Source organism: Chaetodon auriga, chromosome 4, assembly GCF_051107435.1.
Source record: "Chaetodon auriga isolate fChaAug3 chromosome 4, fChaAug3.hap1, whole genome shotgun sequence".
Lineage (NCBI taxonomy): Eukaryota > Metazoa > Chordata > Actinopteri > Chaetodontiformes > Chaetodontidae > Chaetodon > Chaetodon auriga.
The window spans coordinates 22,856,181-22,874,694 of NC_135077.1; the positions used below are offsets into that span (position 1 = coordinate 22,856,181).

An 18,514-nucleotide genomic window follows, 5' to 3' on the forward strand; every position below is an offset into this window, starting at 1 on the left:
ATGAAAAAAAGGAAAACAAAAAAAAAAAATGTAGTTTTGTTGGTGTGCATGTGTGTCAACGTCAGTGCACCGAATCAATTACTGTAAGATATCTAAGTCATCCACAATCATTTGGGAAGTGCTTTTCTGAATGGTTGGACCAGTAGTTTGTTTGCAATATGAGTGTTTGTTTGTTTTGGTGGTGAGAAGATGAACCAAGGATTATTAAACGGTCAGTAATTAAATGATGTTAAAAATCCTGGACCAAAAAGGTCAGGACACACATAAGCCATGGCTTAAAGGTGTTAGTTGGACAGTGTCTAGCACTGTTAAGACTTCACTCATTTAATAATAATAATAACAAAAAAAAGCTCCAGTAAACTGAAAACAGCCTGTAAAACACACAGGCATGCTGTTAAATGGTATATAGGTTAAGAACCACTGGGTGGCGCCATGGGACCATGACTCAAAATGGCAATACCTGCCTGCTGGAGACACTGAGGTGTCATTAAAGCTGAAAACCAAAACCTTAAAACTTTCTTTCTCAAACTGAGGTGTAAATGAATGACCCACTTCCTATAACACACTTGATCGAACTCCGTCAAACCCATCCTGACGACACGTGTGACATTTGATCTCTTGGTAAAAACATTGCATCCGACTATTTCTAAATACCACACATTTGCAAGAATGAACAGCAATTTTTAGCTTTAAAGCCCAAAAGCTCAGTTTGTACACTGCTGCACACTGACAAAACATTTCATCAAGGATATTCCAAAGCTGACCTGTATGTGGGGGGGGGGGGCATAGATGCTGAAAGATGTAACTTCATGCCTAAGGAGAACTATTAAATTAGCTTTACTTAAAGATTTATGGACCACTTCATGCTTTAACTGCTTTGTTTTTCCCCTTTGGGACTGAAATTAAAATAATGTTTAACCAAGTGGGGGGATATGGTGCCACCAGGCTCCATTAAAAGAGGTGGCAACCCCACAGGGAGATTTACAGCACGTTATATGTAATAAATATAGATTAGAGAAGTGAATAATGTAGGACTCTGTTGCAGTTAATGCTCACAGACACTGCTGTGTGTGTGTGTGTGTGTGTGTGTGTTCTTGAATGTATTTAAATAATGGTGAGACAGTAAAAGAAAAGATAAAGAGCTGGGGAATTAATGATCAATTTAACCTTCTCTGATAAGACAGTGATGAGGTCAGAGGTTGCATGAGCGCGAGTGAGTGAGAGAGTGTGTTCTACCATTCGTTTGGACCCATCCTCCTGTCAAACACGCGTACAGATCCATCGCCCAGGCCGGCGACGATGAGCGAGCGCTGGGAATCACAGGAGAGGCTGGTCACACAGCTGTCGGCTCCTGTTGGGATGTCCTGGTGAACACAAACAAACACACAAACCCCCATTAAAGAAACCTAACGAGCTACTACTGTCATTACAATGCTCATTTCACACTAAACCTTCTTTGAAATCATCAATCATGCGCTCTGTTGAACGTTGGCTCATTTGAAGCTGGACTCAGCATCAATATGCAGCCACAGGCGAAGCTGGGCCATTTGTACTTGTATTAAGTCCATCCATCAAGACCATGATTAGTGGGCCAAGGACCATTAGATGTGTAAAAACAAGGAAAAAAGAAAAAGAGGAAACCACACTAATGGTACAGGCTCTGCCACAGATTTCCATTAGTTTACTAAAACACACAGCAGCATGAGTACACTGTACACTGTACACATTAAGGCTAAATGTGAACAGCTAAATATCACAGACGTGATTTATTCATGTCTTAGTATCAGCGAGGTTATTTGGCCTGTTTTTGATGACAACTATGATAATCCAGCTTTGAGAATAGCTTGGCTCAATAATTCACCATTCATCAAGTCGACTGACCGAGAGATGCTGTCATGTAGTTCCACACAGATGTGCTGGACTGATGGAAAATGGAAAACAGTGAGCAAAACATGTAAGTGCCTGAGGATGATCTAAGGGCATTTCCACACCTATGATGAGTTGGTGAACTTGGAGCATTTCAACCTGGTTTGGTTTCTTTTCACACAGAGGACAAGAAGATCACCTCACAGGTGTATGCCTCCATCAACCAATCAAGGTACAGTTTACATCCTCATATAGTATACATAGTGGAGACTTTGAAGGAAATTAATAAAAGGTATTTAGTGTTATTATTGTTATTGTTATATGTTATTATTATTTGGTGAAATGGAAGTTATCAGTGTATTGACATGCCCCTTCTGTTCTTGAGTTATGGTGATGAATAATGGCTAGAAAGAAATATGATGTTCCGAATACTTCTTCCCCTACAGGGACGGCGATTAAATGTGGCCATGAATAGATATAATATATAATATGTATATATAACAATATACAGCACTGAGGAGCTGTACAGCAGAGCAGTCAATGCTTTCTTCTGGTACCACTCAAGGACTTCTTGCTTCTTCACTGAGCGTATTGATTGTACGCCCCCTGGTGTTTCACAGAACACTGCAACACATTGTGCGTTGAGCACTAAACTACCTGAACATATGGCATTGGTAGTTTTCTCATAAGAATATTGGCAATATTATTGTTATAATCTGTAAATAATGTACACATCTTTATTTATTTATTTATTTATTTATTTTTGACCCTTCTGTGCCACTGTTTTTGCTTTTTGTAATACTTGCTGGCTGTAACAACTTAATTTCTTATTTTCTCTTCTATTTTCTTTTTTTTTCTTAAGTCTTATCTTATCTTACCTATGTACCAAGTTCCAGCTGTGTTCATTATGATCTTTTTGAGAAAATCATACAAACAGGTGCACTGAGTACCTGGACCTTCATCTCCCTGTCAGTGTCCCAGATCCTGACGACTCGAACATCTCCAGACGTCATGAGGAGACCTGTCTCCTGTTCCCAGTCCACGACCATGCCTGCCCCTGCAGCACAAGATGACACAGCAGTTATAATGCAGAGCTTGTACACACAAACATACGTACATGTACGCTCCATTACACATACAGCAGTACTGTGCATTGTTGAGAGACTCATACATCTGGGCTGACGTCACATCATTCAATTAAAACAAAACAGAAGGTGACTTTTAATCATAATTCATGTTGAAAAAAGTTTTAATATCTGACATATGAGCACGAAATATTAAATTACTGAGAATCATTTGGACACATTATTCGAACAGTTTTAATTTACGCTTCTGGAACAGAACTAATTGAATTTATAAGTGAACCCCCACACATAAGAATACAAACACAGCTGTTAAACACACTGAGCATGTGTTGATCCCTCCAATGCACAACACACACAATCTGTTGGAGACTTAAGAAGGTTCTTGCTGCCACATATAGCAAGTCAAAGGAAAGATTAGTGCTTCCTGCACCACTGTGCAAGATAATAAATACACCACATAGAATTCAGCGAGGCCAGAAATGTACTGATTTCTGCAGAGACTGCAGGTGCATAATCAATGATTTTTCATGTCCATTCATAAAGATACATATCACATTGTCACCATGAGTGTGTTTTTGCTCAAAGTTCCACATTTCTGTACTCGATGCAGATGGAAGCATGGCTTAGCATTTTGCATCCTTCTCAGCAAGACGACCACTGGGAGATGCAAACACTGACCCTGGAAATGAGCCTGTCAGCAGATTCTGGCTTCGATGAGTCAAATGCCACTTGAGTGAGAAAGTGAGGAGGAAGGAAGCTGAAGACAGCAAGACTCTTCATAAGTTGGCAGTCACAGCAGGAATCAAGTGAGCAGCGCCATGCTGGCCACACTTGCCCTGCTGGCTCAGGGATGCCTGGCAGGGGCCCGTGGCTGCAGCCTAAAGGCGTTGGTACGCTTCAAACCAAGGGCTTGTTGGACCCTACAGCAGCATCTGAAACCTTCTCCCTCTGCACCTTTTCTTCTGCAACTTTCTGAAACCAACAAAACTGCAGGCGAACAAATCATGTGACAGTGCCCCTGCTGCTTTTTGCCCGTTGCTGTAGGTCTGTTAACATTTGCAAGCTAGCTAGTAGCTGAGTGGTTAGAAAATAAAAAAGTGTAAATAAGCAACCTAAAACAATCTTCAACAATTTATCTGAATTTGTGCCAAGACTTGTATGTTTTCATTTGTATCTGTAAGCATGGACACGGGGACACCTGTTGCACCACTGTATCACTTTCATCCTGTTAGTTTTTGGGGAAATCATCGCAGAGCCTCCAGGGAAAAGACTGTGTCTTCGAAGACTGCGGAAAGCTTTGGAAAAATCACCTTATTTGTCGTTGGCTACACAAGTGTGGACCATCAGCAGCAGCTGAATCACATTTCCCACAAGAGTGCAGATGCTCTTTTGATAATGGCAGTTTATATGATGAAGGAGAAGATATAAAGGGGCAGGTGAAGAGTCTTTCTCTCGCAAGGATGCTTTTACCACAGACGCAGCATCCTCTTCTCTCCCTTTGCAACTCATCACACCACTCTTCATTTCCTCCCTTTCCTACTCCTTATTCTCTCTTAGTCTCTTCCTTTTAATAATAAGGACTCCATTACTCTGTTCTTCTCTGGCCTCGCAGAACAATAGTGAACATGTGCATCATTTGTGATCCTTTCCGCTGCTCATCTCCTCTGTGTGCCTCCTGTTTGAGTCGTGACTTAACTTTGTTGAACTGAGCCATCTGTGCCAGGGCTTTCTACTGTTCTACTTGGCTTGGGCTGTGAGGAAAACCCAGGCCCCATGTGGCGGCTTCAAGCCCTCCACTGTGACGTCATCCAGCTTGTTCAGGCGTCATGACGACGGTAGCGTGGGCACATGTGGGGAAATAGCATGCAGGGAAAACCACTTCACAGGATCTGGCTCCGTCAGCAACACGTTCAGTTGTGTGCTGGGACGCTTGATGCTGGCTCATTTCAGGGGCTGTGAGAAAGGAGGAGGCATTCCCTTTGAAGCTGGCAGCTCTGCGATGAGGAAATCTGGGTTACAAGGAGAGGGGTTGCACTTGCGAAAGATTTTCCAACACAAAAAAGCATGTGCATGTATTTCCTCTCAAATAGGGAGCCACACATGCCACCAAACCTTCCTGTGAATCCCTCTTTATGCATCATTATTTTCCTTGTGTCCTCCCATGATGAGAAATCCACTTTGGATAAAATATGAGTCTGAGAGAAGGTCCCCACCAGACTACACACTGCTGTGGTCTAATTGCCTCTGTGGTTGGTTTCTATTTTAAGCACTGCCGGAATGACCTGCTAGGGTGCCCTGGAGCAAAACTAAGATTCTGGAGCCCTATAGACCCCTGTGTTTTTCCACTCTGTACAATGTGTCCAATTATTCTATGCTAGACCACTACCTGGAAACATGTTTGCTGTGTGGTGCTTTGATTAAACCAATTAATTTAGGAGAAGCTGACATGTAAACACAAACCTGAAATAATGAAGTTCCTTAAACTGAATGTGACAAAGGGAGCCTCAAGGCAAGGCCTCAATTTGAAGGATAATGCTGGTAAATTACAACTTGCTCTTATGTTTTTAGATCTGGTCATTGTTTCGGCTACAAATTACTCCAGTAATTGCTGAGATCTTAGAACTCCACAACACTGTGAGAGAGAAGGAAGACGAGACAAAAACACGAACAGTCAGGCAAGTTGTTAGCAATCCCCAGGGTCAGCTCAACTTATTTGGAAGAGAAAACAACTGCAGGTTGTTAATGTCCAACCTCCCTTAAATAAAAATATGACATCATACCATTTATCAGTGAAATTCAACACAATTCAAGCAACCATGAACTTACAGTCAATCAGGTTTTGAGAACCAACATGTCATTCCTTCAATATAAGTTATTTTCCAATCTCAGTCTTATTGTCAGAGAGTTTTCCCTCCAGCTAATAAATGTGTGTTGCTCAGCAAAAGACTGCCCTGAACACTGTTCAGAGTGAAAAAATATCAGATAATGAAGAGCCAGCCAGAAGTAGTGACCTGGGAGTAAACATGATAGTGGATTAGCTCAGGAGCAGTAGTGTTGGTTTAACTACCCCGAGTGGTCACACAACCCTCACAATGGACATGTGCACCAAATTTCATGGCAGTCAATCCAATAGACCATAATCACATGGTGGCCATGTTCCTCTGACCTCACGCTCAGGTTGGGAAGCTCAAACACGGTTATCAAACGGCTCATGCAGTCCTGCTGAGTTCCACGTTGCAAATTGTATAAATGTAGGGAACCGTTATCATTTCACCGCTTCCCAACTAATTTGCTACTGAAAAGACCAATAATCCAAAGCGACATCGGTCGTATTTCAGGGTAAAACAACATATTTGATAAACCATTAGCTACTTTTAGATAAAAGCTAATGTTAGCATTCAACAAGTTTATAGCTAACATTTGCGTTTGATAGTGTTACACGCAACAATAGATAAATAATTTCAGAAATATCAACGCATGCCTTGAACACATTTGTTTACACCTGGAAGTAAAATGCACTGATAAAATTTGTTAGATTCCCGAAATTTAAACCTCTAACAACCTGGAAAACAGCAGTACTACATTATTCTTTGAGCTTCCCACCCTGAGCAAGATGTCAGAGGAAATGGCACCATGTGCATATGGTCTGTGGTTGTTGAGACATTTCACTAAAAAACAAAAATGCCAACCTGCTTGTGGCACAATACGTAGCAAAGATGAGATGATTCATCCATCGGCGCAAATTTTCATCGCAATTCTTCCAATGGTCCATCCACAGTCTCCTACCAGTTTTTTAGACTGACTTCCTTGTCTTTCCATCCCTTCCATCAATCTCTTGGCCCCAGTTTACCACTTCCCTTCCCCCCAAAGTCACTTCATTGCAAATTTTTCCCTTGCTATCATCTCTTCACGTGACTAAATGCTTCCTGAGCCCAATCAAAACAGTTAACTAGGAGTTACAGATCTGCAATCTTAAACCTGACCCTTCAGTTTTGTCTCTCGTGGTCAACACTCAGCTGCTCAAAACGGGTTAAAAAGCCTACCTAAGAGGGAATCTTTGTGGGCCTGAGCGGGTCTTAGTTTCCCACACAGAAATCAATAGAGACATGGAGAACAGAAATGTGAGAAGGAAGAACAGGAGCAAAGGAGTGTGGGCAATGTTTCCTCAGCTGTAAATCTTAACCACCTTACAGAGGTGGAAGTATAGATAGCTTCAATGAACATTCTCTCTTAAGCCTTGTCTCTTCCCCTTTCTGTTTGAGATTAAATGTTCTCTCCCAAAAACAATATCAAAAACAGCAATGATATTGTTTGCGGAATAACTTTTCCCTTGTTGAATCTTCGGCAAGGGGGAAAAACAGCTACTTTTAACACCACTAAAGGCTGGGCTGCCAGCACTTGTGGTAGATCATCGTGTTCCTGTGCCAATGTGCTGAGACAATCCCTAATTTGTGATATATTTATCTGTTCCTTTGCATAAATATCTTTGTTTCACTCCCCTCTCTCTGGAGAAGGTGTCTTCGTCTGCATTCTTATTCTGCACCATTATCTCCAGTGATGAACTATCTCTCCCACATACTGCAGCTCATTATACCAGTGCCGCTGTTATCCTGGTTCTTCTCTCCCTCAGCGTTTTCCCTCTCTTCCCTTCATCGTGTTTGCTTTGAAAAGGTCCTCCAGGACTCCGGTAATTCAGCTGCTCCAGGATTACCGGGGACTTGCCCAGCATGCATGTGCCTCTAATAGAAGATGACGTTATCTGGGAGTGCTCTGACTGGCAGGGAGATTTCTCTACTATGACATTTGTCTTAAGTTTGGAAGCCGAGGCCTGGCATTTGGAGAGGCAACAAGCTTTGACCTGCCTGGTTGACAAAGACCTTGTGAAATGATGCAGAACCTACATGACCTTTGCTGACCTGATAACTGTGGACAGCAGACAAACACTTTCTTAAATCACTTTGTATAATTACATCCCCAATAGCTGGAACTTAACGCATGATTTCAGGCGACCTTACAAAACTAATAAAATCACGCTGCAGCTTTGTGACAGAACAGTCTAATATGGAGGGTATAACTTGTAACTCATGAGGGTATAATCTTATTGAAAAGGACACACAAACACACCTGTACTCAATAAAGCCCTGCTATAAAAACTGACTTATTCTTTGACCTAAGCTTGAGTTTCTCGATGCAAACGATAACAATCTGCAACTGGTGGTTTCAGGGCGATGACCTTATGGTTTTAGTTTACTGCCTTCCTGCTACAATGAAGCTAACATTCACATGTGGGGGAAGAAGTTTCTGTGACTTGTCTTACTTGTCTTAGTATTTCTCTTGACCTACGATACACTGGAACCGCTTCCTCTGCATGCCAGTAAAGTTTGCAGACAAAAGAAGCCAGTCTGCCTGGAGGCGTTTTGTCTCATTTTCCTGAAATTTCCAAGTTATGTGCCTCTATTCAACTTCACACTAAGTCCCGATTCTGGATTTAGCAAGTTCCCACATCCGCGATGCTAACAGGGCACCAGGCAGTGGAGCCAAATGTGGAGCAGGACACAGTGTGTGCCTCACTAGAGCCAAAGAGGAGAGGACTGCCCTACTTTCACTTATGCAGCCAAAAGAAAAGGGACAAAGAGAAAGAAGATAACACAGGAAAACCAGAAATACTGCCTCACAGTTGTTCTGTCCTCATCCATGTCTGTCCAGACTCATATATATAGCGAAAACTTTGAAGGAATTTAATAAAAGGTATTAAGTGCATTTTGGTGAAATGGAAGTTATCACTATATTGACATGTATGAAACATGTTGTCTTCACTTAGAGACTTTTTTCCAGAGGACCGATGGAGAGCTTCATCACATGGTACAATAAGCACAGCCAATGAGCTTGCAGTGACTACAGTACTTCAAATATGAAAGCTGCTGCAAAGAAGCTGCAAACTGCAAAGTGTCATCAATTCAGTGTGTGACCAAATGTGAAATATAATCACAATCTCCCCTTCTGTGCCTGAGTTATGGTGTAGAATAAAAGGCAGAAAAAAATTCTGATGCCACAGTGAAGTTGACCTTTGACCTTTTGGATATGAAATGTCATCCCTTCATCAGTTTATTCTATGAGATATTTGTGTAGGATTTTGCCATAATTAGTATATGAATTCTTGAATTATGGTCAAAAACGTGTTGTGTGTTATTACAGTGACCTTTGACAATCAAAATCTAATGAGTTTGTCCTTGAGTCCAGGTGGATGTTCCTGCCAGATGTAAGGAAATTCCCTCCAGGCATTCCTGAGAGATCGTATTAATAAGAATGAGACTGACATGAGGTCACAGTGACCTTCACCTTCGACTACCAAAATCTAATCACTTCATCCTTGAGTCCAAGCGAATGTTTGTGCCAAATTGGAGAAATTCCCTCAAGACATTGCTGAGATATCACACTCACAAGAACATACGGACAACCTGAAAACATTATGCCTCTGGCCACTGCTGTCACCGCTGTGGAGGCATAAAAACATCTTTAATCGTGAGCAACTGCAGCAGTAGGAATGAGTAGAAGGAGGGGACGGAGGTAAATGGAGGGGGAGGGGGGGTTGAAACATTTAACTGCATGTGGATCAGAACTTAATTAGATTTGCTCTCAATCTAATCTGCAGAGATGTGAAGTCTTTGAGCTGTGCTGTGCAGTAGCCGCAGGAATAGTTTCTCCAGTCTGTGCCAGCAACAGTCCCCCAATTTCAGTGGTTCCTCTGGAGTTTAACAGGCTAATCCCTCCGGCGAGGCAGTCTGGGTGGCTCTATGCTATTAAAATCACACAGCACCGACATGCTCCCAATTAAACACTAACACCTTTGGGACCAGCTTCAGTAAGTGCATTCTTTATACATGAGAGAAGCCATTTTGAGGTGAAAATGAGTAATAGGGACACAGTGACTGTTTAAAGAGAGAGCTCGCTCAAACCATAGGCCAAAGCTGGCTTCTCGTTCTTTGAAGAAGCATCTATTTGAATGGAGTTTCATATGTGGATTTCAGCCAAATGCGGAAATGTGCAAATTTGCTCTGCAACTGACAGTTTGCTAAAACCCTCCCCCAAACAGCAATCATCCAATAATAGCTGAGCAACCGTCTGTCAAGTTTGGGATTTCTCCACATGGAGGTGATGTGCTTGGTGCTGCATTAAGAGTGGTATTTAAAGAGTTTTGAGAGGAACCAAAAACACAAGCACACATGTATGGAGTGGATTAAACAGCACTTTCATCTGCTCTAATGGAAGCTGGTTTACCAGAGTTACATCCTCTTTTGTTTTAACCAATGAGCTAACTGTTGATGTTTTGAAAGTGAAGCTCTTGCTTGAAATATACTTAAGTTGCTCAACAGTCTGGGGCCTCCATTGTTGTATTTTGTTCTTCATAATGTGCCTCACATTTTCAATGGGAGACACACCTGAACCGCAGACAGGCCAGTCAAGTCCCCACACTCTTTTACCACTAAGCCATACTTTTGTGACTATCTGCAGAAGGGATGTTGGCACTGTCTTGCTGGAATAAGGAGTAAAGTTTGTGAAAAGACGTCTGGATGGCAGCATATGTTGCTCCAAGATAAAACTTCATTGATCCCACACCAGGGAAATTAAGTAAGCGGTATCTACCTTTCAACATTCATGGTGCTTTCACCGATGTGCCAGTTACCCACTCCATGAGAACTAGAGTGTATTCCTGGGAAACTGGATACCCATCCAAACTGTTTCCTGGGATTTTTCTTTTTTCTTTTCTTGTTTTTTCTTTTAAATTTAGAACGTATTTAGACAATATGTAGGGCTACCGTTTACTTTCTTGTGTGTGCACAGGTGGAACACACTGAAAGCTTATACACATTCAACAGTATGGCGAGATGTACCTATCCCAGAGCAGCGCTGAAGAAAGACGGCCATAAACTCCCAAAGAATCAATCCGAAATCTCACAGAGCTTTTTGAGAGCTTGACATTTCAACCTGAACTTGGTATTTCATATTCCTCAGTGCTATAGCCAAGTTCAAGGCCTTCTTTTCTTTAGTAATTATGAATACCATCCAATAATACACTGAAGCAGTCAGGTTGGAATCCATAGGTTAATGCATATTTCAGAGAGTAGTCTCACGTTAGCAGCTCTGTTCTGCTCTTTATAGGATTTGGGAAAATCTGAACCCCTGTTCCTGAGATAGACATCAGTTAGCCCTCAAACTCCAAATAATGAATGAAATACGAGTCTGATGTTACATTTCTCCTCACCACACTAATAACAGTAAGACTAACTCGGCCAACACAAGAACAATGTGCTTTTTTTATTGAAATGAATTTCCTACGTAGATCATCAAATGCTTAGGATTGTGATTTTTTTGTCTGGGACACACAGATTCAACCTTTAGCGTCACTACCCAGTACAAATTAAGGACCCCTTTACAAGGTTGCGACTTTAAAATGAGTCACCTGGAAACATGAATAAATCAGCCAAGGACAGCATGTTTTCAACTGACTCATGGAGCTAACGCTAGCTTAATTAGCTTGTTAGCTTCAGCGGATTAAATTTGCCAGCAACAGTTGTCATCTCAGCTGATGAACTGATCCTAAATTTAGTTGTTGGCTAAAAATTAGAAGCCTGCTTTCGTTGACCCCGGTCTGAAATGAAGGACCCATTGTTTCAAAAATTGCTATGAATTTAGGGCGCTAACTCGGTTCCCATCATCACTGTAAACTGCGTTGTGTTGTGCTAGAATTGAAAGCTAGACAGGCATAAAAACAGCAATTTAAGGGAGCCGGCTTAGCGTTTTATTACATATGGCATGTCCAACTTGTTGAAGAGGACTTGTAGAAACATATTAGCTCTACTTTCATAGTGAGTCCTCTAACTTTTTGGATGATTGTCAGGGATGAAGTGATGGAGCATCACCGGACAGATGAAGGGATGAGGGGCGGGGGTGGTGGTCGCGGGAGGAAAAGAATAAAAAAAAAAGAGGCACGCTGTTGGCTGCTTAGTGCAGCACCTTTGCTTTTGGAGTGAGGGAGTATAGAAGAGAATGGCGACACTCACCTCCTTGCTTACTCCTGTCAAGATAGATGGAGACCCTTCTGGCCAGACCTGGGGGGAGGGAGCAGATGGAAGCGGGGAGGAGGGGAGGGACGGAGGAGAGTGGGAACGCAACAAAGCAAGCAACAAATTAGCAAGGACCCCCCATGCATGCAGACTCACACAATTGCACACACACTTTAAAGTATGACCTCATGAATATCCTCCACATGCATTCAAACAGCAGAGGGATGAACAAGGCAGCGCGGTTTCTCCCAAATGACTAACAGTGATCAAAGAGTGAGAGGAGAGGGAGGCCTGAGCTGAGCTGCTGCGTCTGCATTCCAAACAGGGGCTGTGGAAGCTGCACAGGGTCCCGACCTCCACTCCTGCAGGGCACAGAATCCCACATCCCTTCACCACAGAGGAAAAAGTTTGACGAGGGAGGACTGAGTGCATATGTTCATAATGAGAGTCTGAGCGAAGTCAGTCGTGAAAAGGATATATGAAAATAATTTAACCGGGTTGAAAGTGTTTGTGAGTAAATAAACCTGTTAATTCAATCACACAAAATGAAGTGTGATAGCGAGATTTGTTGTGCCTGCTGCCTTGTTCAGCCTCTGGAGACGGGGGAAGAACACAAAACAATATCAAAGAACCAGCAAAGTAACAACAAGCCAGACAGAGAGTCTACAGAGATGGTTCACTGCTGAAAAACAGCACAAAAGCATGTTATTGGACAACAGGGATGGGATGAGGGAGGACAGGTTGCGCAGGACCGGTGTGTATGAGAAAGTGTGTTTGTGCGTGTCTGCCAGCGTCTTCTTGAGAAATGTTCACTGTCTTGTAGCGACTGCCTACAGAGGTAGAGCAGGTTTTCTGGCAGCACAAAGACAGGCCTGTGCAATATTTCATCGGGTTTTACATTATTAATGCCACTGAGGCGATACTAAAAATCTAAAACTTTCAAAACACAAGCATATAATTATTGCACTCTCTCTGAAAGAGGTTTGAAGCTATGGTAATGACTGGAAACTGCTTATTGGGCAAGGAATGGTATATGTGAATGCAAGAGGGAGGACTGCGTGTGTGTGTGGGGGGGGGGGTGAGTTTGAGAGAGGCTGCAGATGTTTCTAAAGTTTCCTTCCAAGCTTTAGAAAAATATATATGTACTTGGACACCACAAGCTGAAGCTGGGCTCTTCAGCTAAACTTTTCCAGGAACGATCTCAGGCGAACGGCTGTTTATATTAAAGCCGATGTGGTCTGAAAGCAGGACGGACACAGCGACTGTCACTAACGATATATCCAAGATAACAAGCACGCCATTAAATGTTAAAGTGTTACTCAAAACAAGGCTGTGGCTTACTGCTGGAGAGTCCTCTGCGGGGGAAGAATCTCTCAGGGCGATATGTGTCATGAGAGTCAGACAGACAGTGAGATGCTATTAAGTGTGTCACCTCTCTGTGGGGTCCCACACAGCTCTGGTGACTCTGCGGCTTTGTAATGATGGAGACGCATATGTGCGCGCAATGGGCGGACACAGACACATCCTGACAGCTCGGCTACCAATTAGCCACATGTGTATCTTATTCTATCTGAGAGCGTTATGAAAATGCTATATCAAAGTTGTCCACCCACACTGTACCGTGGTCACATGTGCTCATGCTGTCACACCGGGTCTCAGATCATTTCAAAAACTTTAGCAAAGCAGGCAAAAGCGTGGTAGATGGTTAATTTATGTTTAGAAAAGAGCTAAACAAGTATTAGTAGGAGCATACAATTATTCCTATCGCTGACAGTTTGCCTAAAAACCTCCCTAGCCAAAAGCAACGGCTGGGAAACACTCGAGGCAGAAAAACACGGAGTTGTCGAGAAAGAGAGAGCGAGAGGGAGAGAGAGAGAGAGAGTGTGTGTGTGTGTGTGTGTGTGTGGGTGGGTAACCTGGCACATCACAGAGGTGGGTGGATGTCTCTGACAAGTGTGTGCTGTGGGTGTCAGGCCTGGTTCAAATATTTGCGAATAACTCTGCCTCACGAATTATGGAAGTGTGTCAACACAGAAGGTAAACATGGCAGAAAATCCACCAACCTTCACAGTCCAAGTTTAAAACAAGGAATTATATTCATGCAACACGAACCGTCCTGTGAGCAGAGCATGGCTAGTAATCTACCCGAAGATGTGTTCTTAGATAAACTGACTTTGAATGTAGGTTAAACTCCTCGACAGATATACGATGGATGTGGCACATGTGACAGTTTAAGACAGGTGAGGCTGACGACTGGCTTCAGGTTAGCGTGACGTTTGACTGATGGAACTCAACTCAGGCGCCTGTGAGTCAGGAGTCTGAATTTATCCAAAACCTGCCACCAAGGAGGACTGAACTGTGTTGAAATGCATCACATCCAATCAGTAATTGGTGACTTGGTCTTGGTTTGGTGGTCTGGTCTGTGTGCTCACACGTACTGACAACGCTGACGACCCCCTTATTTTAAGTGCTTATCGATGACAGTTCAGACATATGATGTGATACTGTGGTGAGGTTGACGATCTCTTATAATAACTTCACTGTCTCTTCATGTGTTGAAGTTTCCACCATTCAAAAACTCTCATTAGCATCACTTTTTACACAGAGACTGAATTCTTAAAACTTAACCCATTAATCCTTCGCTCAATAGGCATTTCTGAGGCTGTTGATTGCAGTGCTGTCACACTGTATCGTGCTGTGTGACATCCTGCATTAATACATGGATTTTTAATGTAACCTTACATTACAAGTTTCTTGTGAAACAAAGTCCAAGGATATTTCTTACTTTTGCTGTATGATCTAATTTTCACAATCAACATAATATTTAGCAGTATTCAAGAACAAATGTTCTGTACCTGTTTTTAGGAAGCTAACATTACATCACTGCAGAGTCACTGTAAGACTCTTCAGGCAAACCTATAGTGGTTCACTTTCTATGAACGTTATCCTTTTCTTCACGTCTCACTTATGGGACAATTTACAGAGTGACTATGTGACCCTTCAAAGAAGGAATAACATTCTACCTCTTGCAAAATTCAGAAGCAATAAAATCATCCTTACTCATTTTCAACACACTTGAGGATTTTGCCGCTGCAGCCTGACAGCTTACGTTAGCTAATGTTAGCAAACTTTCGGTAGATGTTGCTGCACAATTGACATAAATGAGTTAACTCACTGACTTTATCGTTGTCTGTGCTAATGTTAGGTAGTAAGTAATACTATGTGACATTATATAACCCTGATTCCAAAGACGTTGTGTAAAACATAAGTTAAACAGAACGTGATCGTGTGAGTCCTTTTTTAAATATACTCAATTGAAAACAGTGCAAAGACAACATATTTAACGTTTCACCTCATTAACTTCATTGATTTTTGTAAATATCTTCTTATTAAGAATTTGATGCAGAAACATGTTTCAGACAAGTTTGGACAGGATCAACTGAAGACTGAGAAAGATGTGGAACGCTCCAAAAACACCTGTTTGGATCATTCCACAGGTAAACAGGTTGATTGGTAACAGGTGATAGTATCATGATTGGATATGAAAGGGGCATCCTGGAAAGACTCAGTCGTTCACAAGCAAGGATGGAGAGAGGTTCACCACTTTGTGAACACATGATTGGATAAAGGATGTTACTGCATGGACTCAGGAACACTTTCAAACTGATGTCAGTGAACACAGTTTGTTTGGAAATGAATGCACTCTGTTTTTATTTACATCTTACACAGCGTCCCAACTCTTTTGGAATCAGGTTTGTTGGAACTGGATGTTGTTGTCTTATAAAGCTAAATGTACACTTGATTGAGCCACATAAAGCACCTAATCTCAGGCTTTTAACTGAAAACCCATTCAATAGCTTTATCTGGGTCTGCTTAAATTCTCCAAAAAGCTGCTGCAGGTAAAGGTTGTAGAACTCAAACCTGGATGGTTCGATAAAAGCACCGAAAACGAGAGAAGGCATTAAACTCCTGTCCTACCTGGCTGCTCTGTAGGTGGGGAAGTATGACTGGAATGGGGTGAACAGTGGGGCAGTCGGCGAGTTACTACAGGAAGTACTGTATGAGTGGGTGGATGGGGGGCGGATAGTAAAATAGAGCGTTGATCTTTACTGTGAGCGCTGGCGGAGGGCTGACCTCTGGTAGTGGGCAGCATGTCAGAAAGGCCCTGCCATGCCGTCACCATTTCTGGGTTCTTCTGGTCAGCAAAGTTCTTCCAGATACGTAATGCTCCGTCATCTGGAGAAAAGGGAGGGGGGAAGAGAGGGAAGTAAAGAGTGAGAGCCTACACAGGAACATGGATGAAGAGATGCAGCGCGGAGCAAAGGCTAAGGCAACAAGGACCCCACACTCGTTTGTATTCCTACCAGTTGTGCGTGTTGAACTGATTTAGTGATTTGATGAAAACCTTGAAGTCAGACTCTTTCAAAACACACAGCACGACTTGACCATGGACATGGACACACACACACTTACATCAATAAGCAGAGCAGCATCAGAAAGGCTTATTGCCTAAATGTGTTCTGTCTGTGAGAAACAAAGTGAGGCACGAGTCTCTAACTCTGTCTGAACACAGCAGCTCAGACGCAGCTAAGACACCGAGCTTAGCATAAAACACACCCATGCACTCTTATGACAGAGCTATTACATCCCATAAAAGTCTCCACTGGATTTACATTCAGCGTTTTCCTTTTTTAACGCTGTGTATTTTTTATAACTAACGTCCTCCCTGATATCCTTCACAGCGTGACTGATGGAGAAAAACCGAATAAGTGCACATTACATTTTGATGAGATGGAATTTATTATCATTAATCCCTGAGCTTTTATCAAGGTGTCAGGAGGTGTGCAATGAAATACAGCGTTCATTCCTCGTTTGATGTTTCACTGTTAAGACTAAACAAAATACAGAGTGCTGGGCTGCAGGTCCTCTGGGTTATGAAGATAAAGCCATGGAGGGTAATCGCTTTGTTCGGTTAATGAATAATGATGAATACACATGAGTGCTTTGCGTGTGTGTGTGTGTGTGTGTGTGTGTGTGTGTGTGTTTGTGGGGGTAAGAGTCAAGTGTTTAAGGCTTGTTGCTGCTACAAATGAGTCTCAGTGTGATTTCCAGTCTGCTGCTGAATGTGAACATTTGAAAATCTAACTGATCTCTAACTTGAGTTAGTACTCTCTGCAGCACCCATGTGAGTGTGTTCATGCGTGTGTGTGTGTGTGTGTGTGTGTGTGTGTGCATGTCAAACCTGTTGCGGTGAGCAGTAATGAACAGTCATGTCCGTTCAGGTACTCCATGGCTGTGATGCGAGTGTAGCGAGGGTTTCCATTATAGAAGTAGTCCAGCCTCTCGCCCTTCTCCCAGTCCCAGAAACTACAGCAAACAAACACACACACACACACACACACACACACACACACACACACACACACACACACACACACACACACACACACATTAACCATTCGATCTGTTTTACTTTTACAACCATCATGTATGAAGCTGAATCATCTGCATAACGGTCTTAATGCTGATACTGTTTTCCAGACTGAGTGTGTTCTCTGTCTCTGACCAGATGCTGTCCTTGTCAGCCACAGCGATGCAGGTGTTGAAGGGGTGGAACTTCACAACAGATGGGACTCCGGGGTTTCGGTTGATGAATATTTGATCATCCAGTCGGGAAACACCTGTAACAAGCCAGAATGGGAGCAAGCGTAAAAAGGAGGAGCATTTCTTGAGTTCCCCATCCAGCCACCCTGGACCCCTTCATTTTCAAACTTCTACAGCAACAGGTGCTGGCAAGAAATGGAACAAATAAAATCTTCTCTCCCTTGTTGAGGTTGGTATGTACTGGGCCTGTAATTGTACAGACTGCTTGCAGGAAATAGCCAGAACCTCCAACACTAAAAAAGCTCTCAACATCTCCTGCTTGCTTGACTTTTGGACCTTACCAAGCTATCTGCCCTACACCCACCCGGTCCTTCTGAAATGATAAATCTTTAGAAACAGGTCTCAAATATATAGTTTGCTTTTTAAAAGGACTCTTTCATCAAACAGCTGAGCACTGTAGCTTTTAGCAGATGGACTGCACATATTTCAGCTGTGGATTAATAAACATTTGTTGCACTGGTGATTACAGGCAGCAGGACGCTAAAATAAACTGCAATGCCCTCGTTGATGGTAACGAAGGAACATGTCACCGTGCAGTAGCGTGGCTCATTGATGTGTGTTTGTGGACAATAATGGAGGCACAGAGGAATGAGACAGATCAGGCTTTCAGACAATAGATGTAATAGAGGTTTCATTTATTGTTAAATGTAATTTATTATTGTTTTCTCATGGGGTTTGTTAATCATATAGAATGCTCTGTAGGAGTGCAGACGGTGTCCATAATCTCTACACGACATTTGCACTACATTTACCATTTTAATGTCTGAATTCTGAGTGTGAACATGTGTTCACTACAGAGTCCCCTCAAAATGCAGTGATAAGGGAAAATGACAG

General features: G+C 42.5%; 1 protein-coding gene across 5 annotated transcripts in view; it reads right to left on the bottom strand.

Moving 5' to 3' along the window:
- The window catches only part of rptor (regulatory associated protein of MTOR, complex 1), a 162,616-nt gene that overhangs the window by 4,896 nt on the left and 139,206 nt on the right, over positions 1-18,514 (bottom strand). For 2 of the 5 annotated variants that reach the window (XM_076727982.1, XM_076727986.1), the window contains 6 exons: positions 17,583-17,697; positions 17,259-17,383; positions 16,127-16,252; positions 12,014-12,061; positions 2,817-2,923; positions 1,237-1,364 (listed from right to left, as the gene is read on the bottom strand). In XM_076727982.1, the coding sequence (XP_076584097.1) occupies positions 1,237-1,364; positions 2,817-2,923; positions 12,014-12,061; positions 16,127-16,252; positions 17,259-17,383; positions 17,583-17,697 (649 nt within the window). The remainder of the gene's footprint in view (positions 1-1,236; positions 1,365-2,816; positions 2,924-12,013; positions 12,062-16,126; positions 16,253-17,258; positions 17,384-17,582; positions 17,698-18,514) is intronic. The other 3 variants (XM_076727984.1, XM_076727987.1, XM_076727985.1) reach the window with 3 other exon arrangements.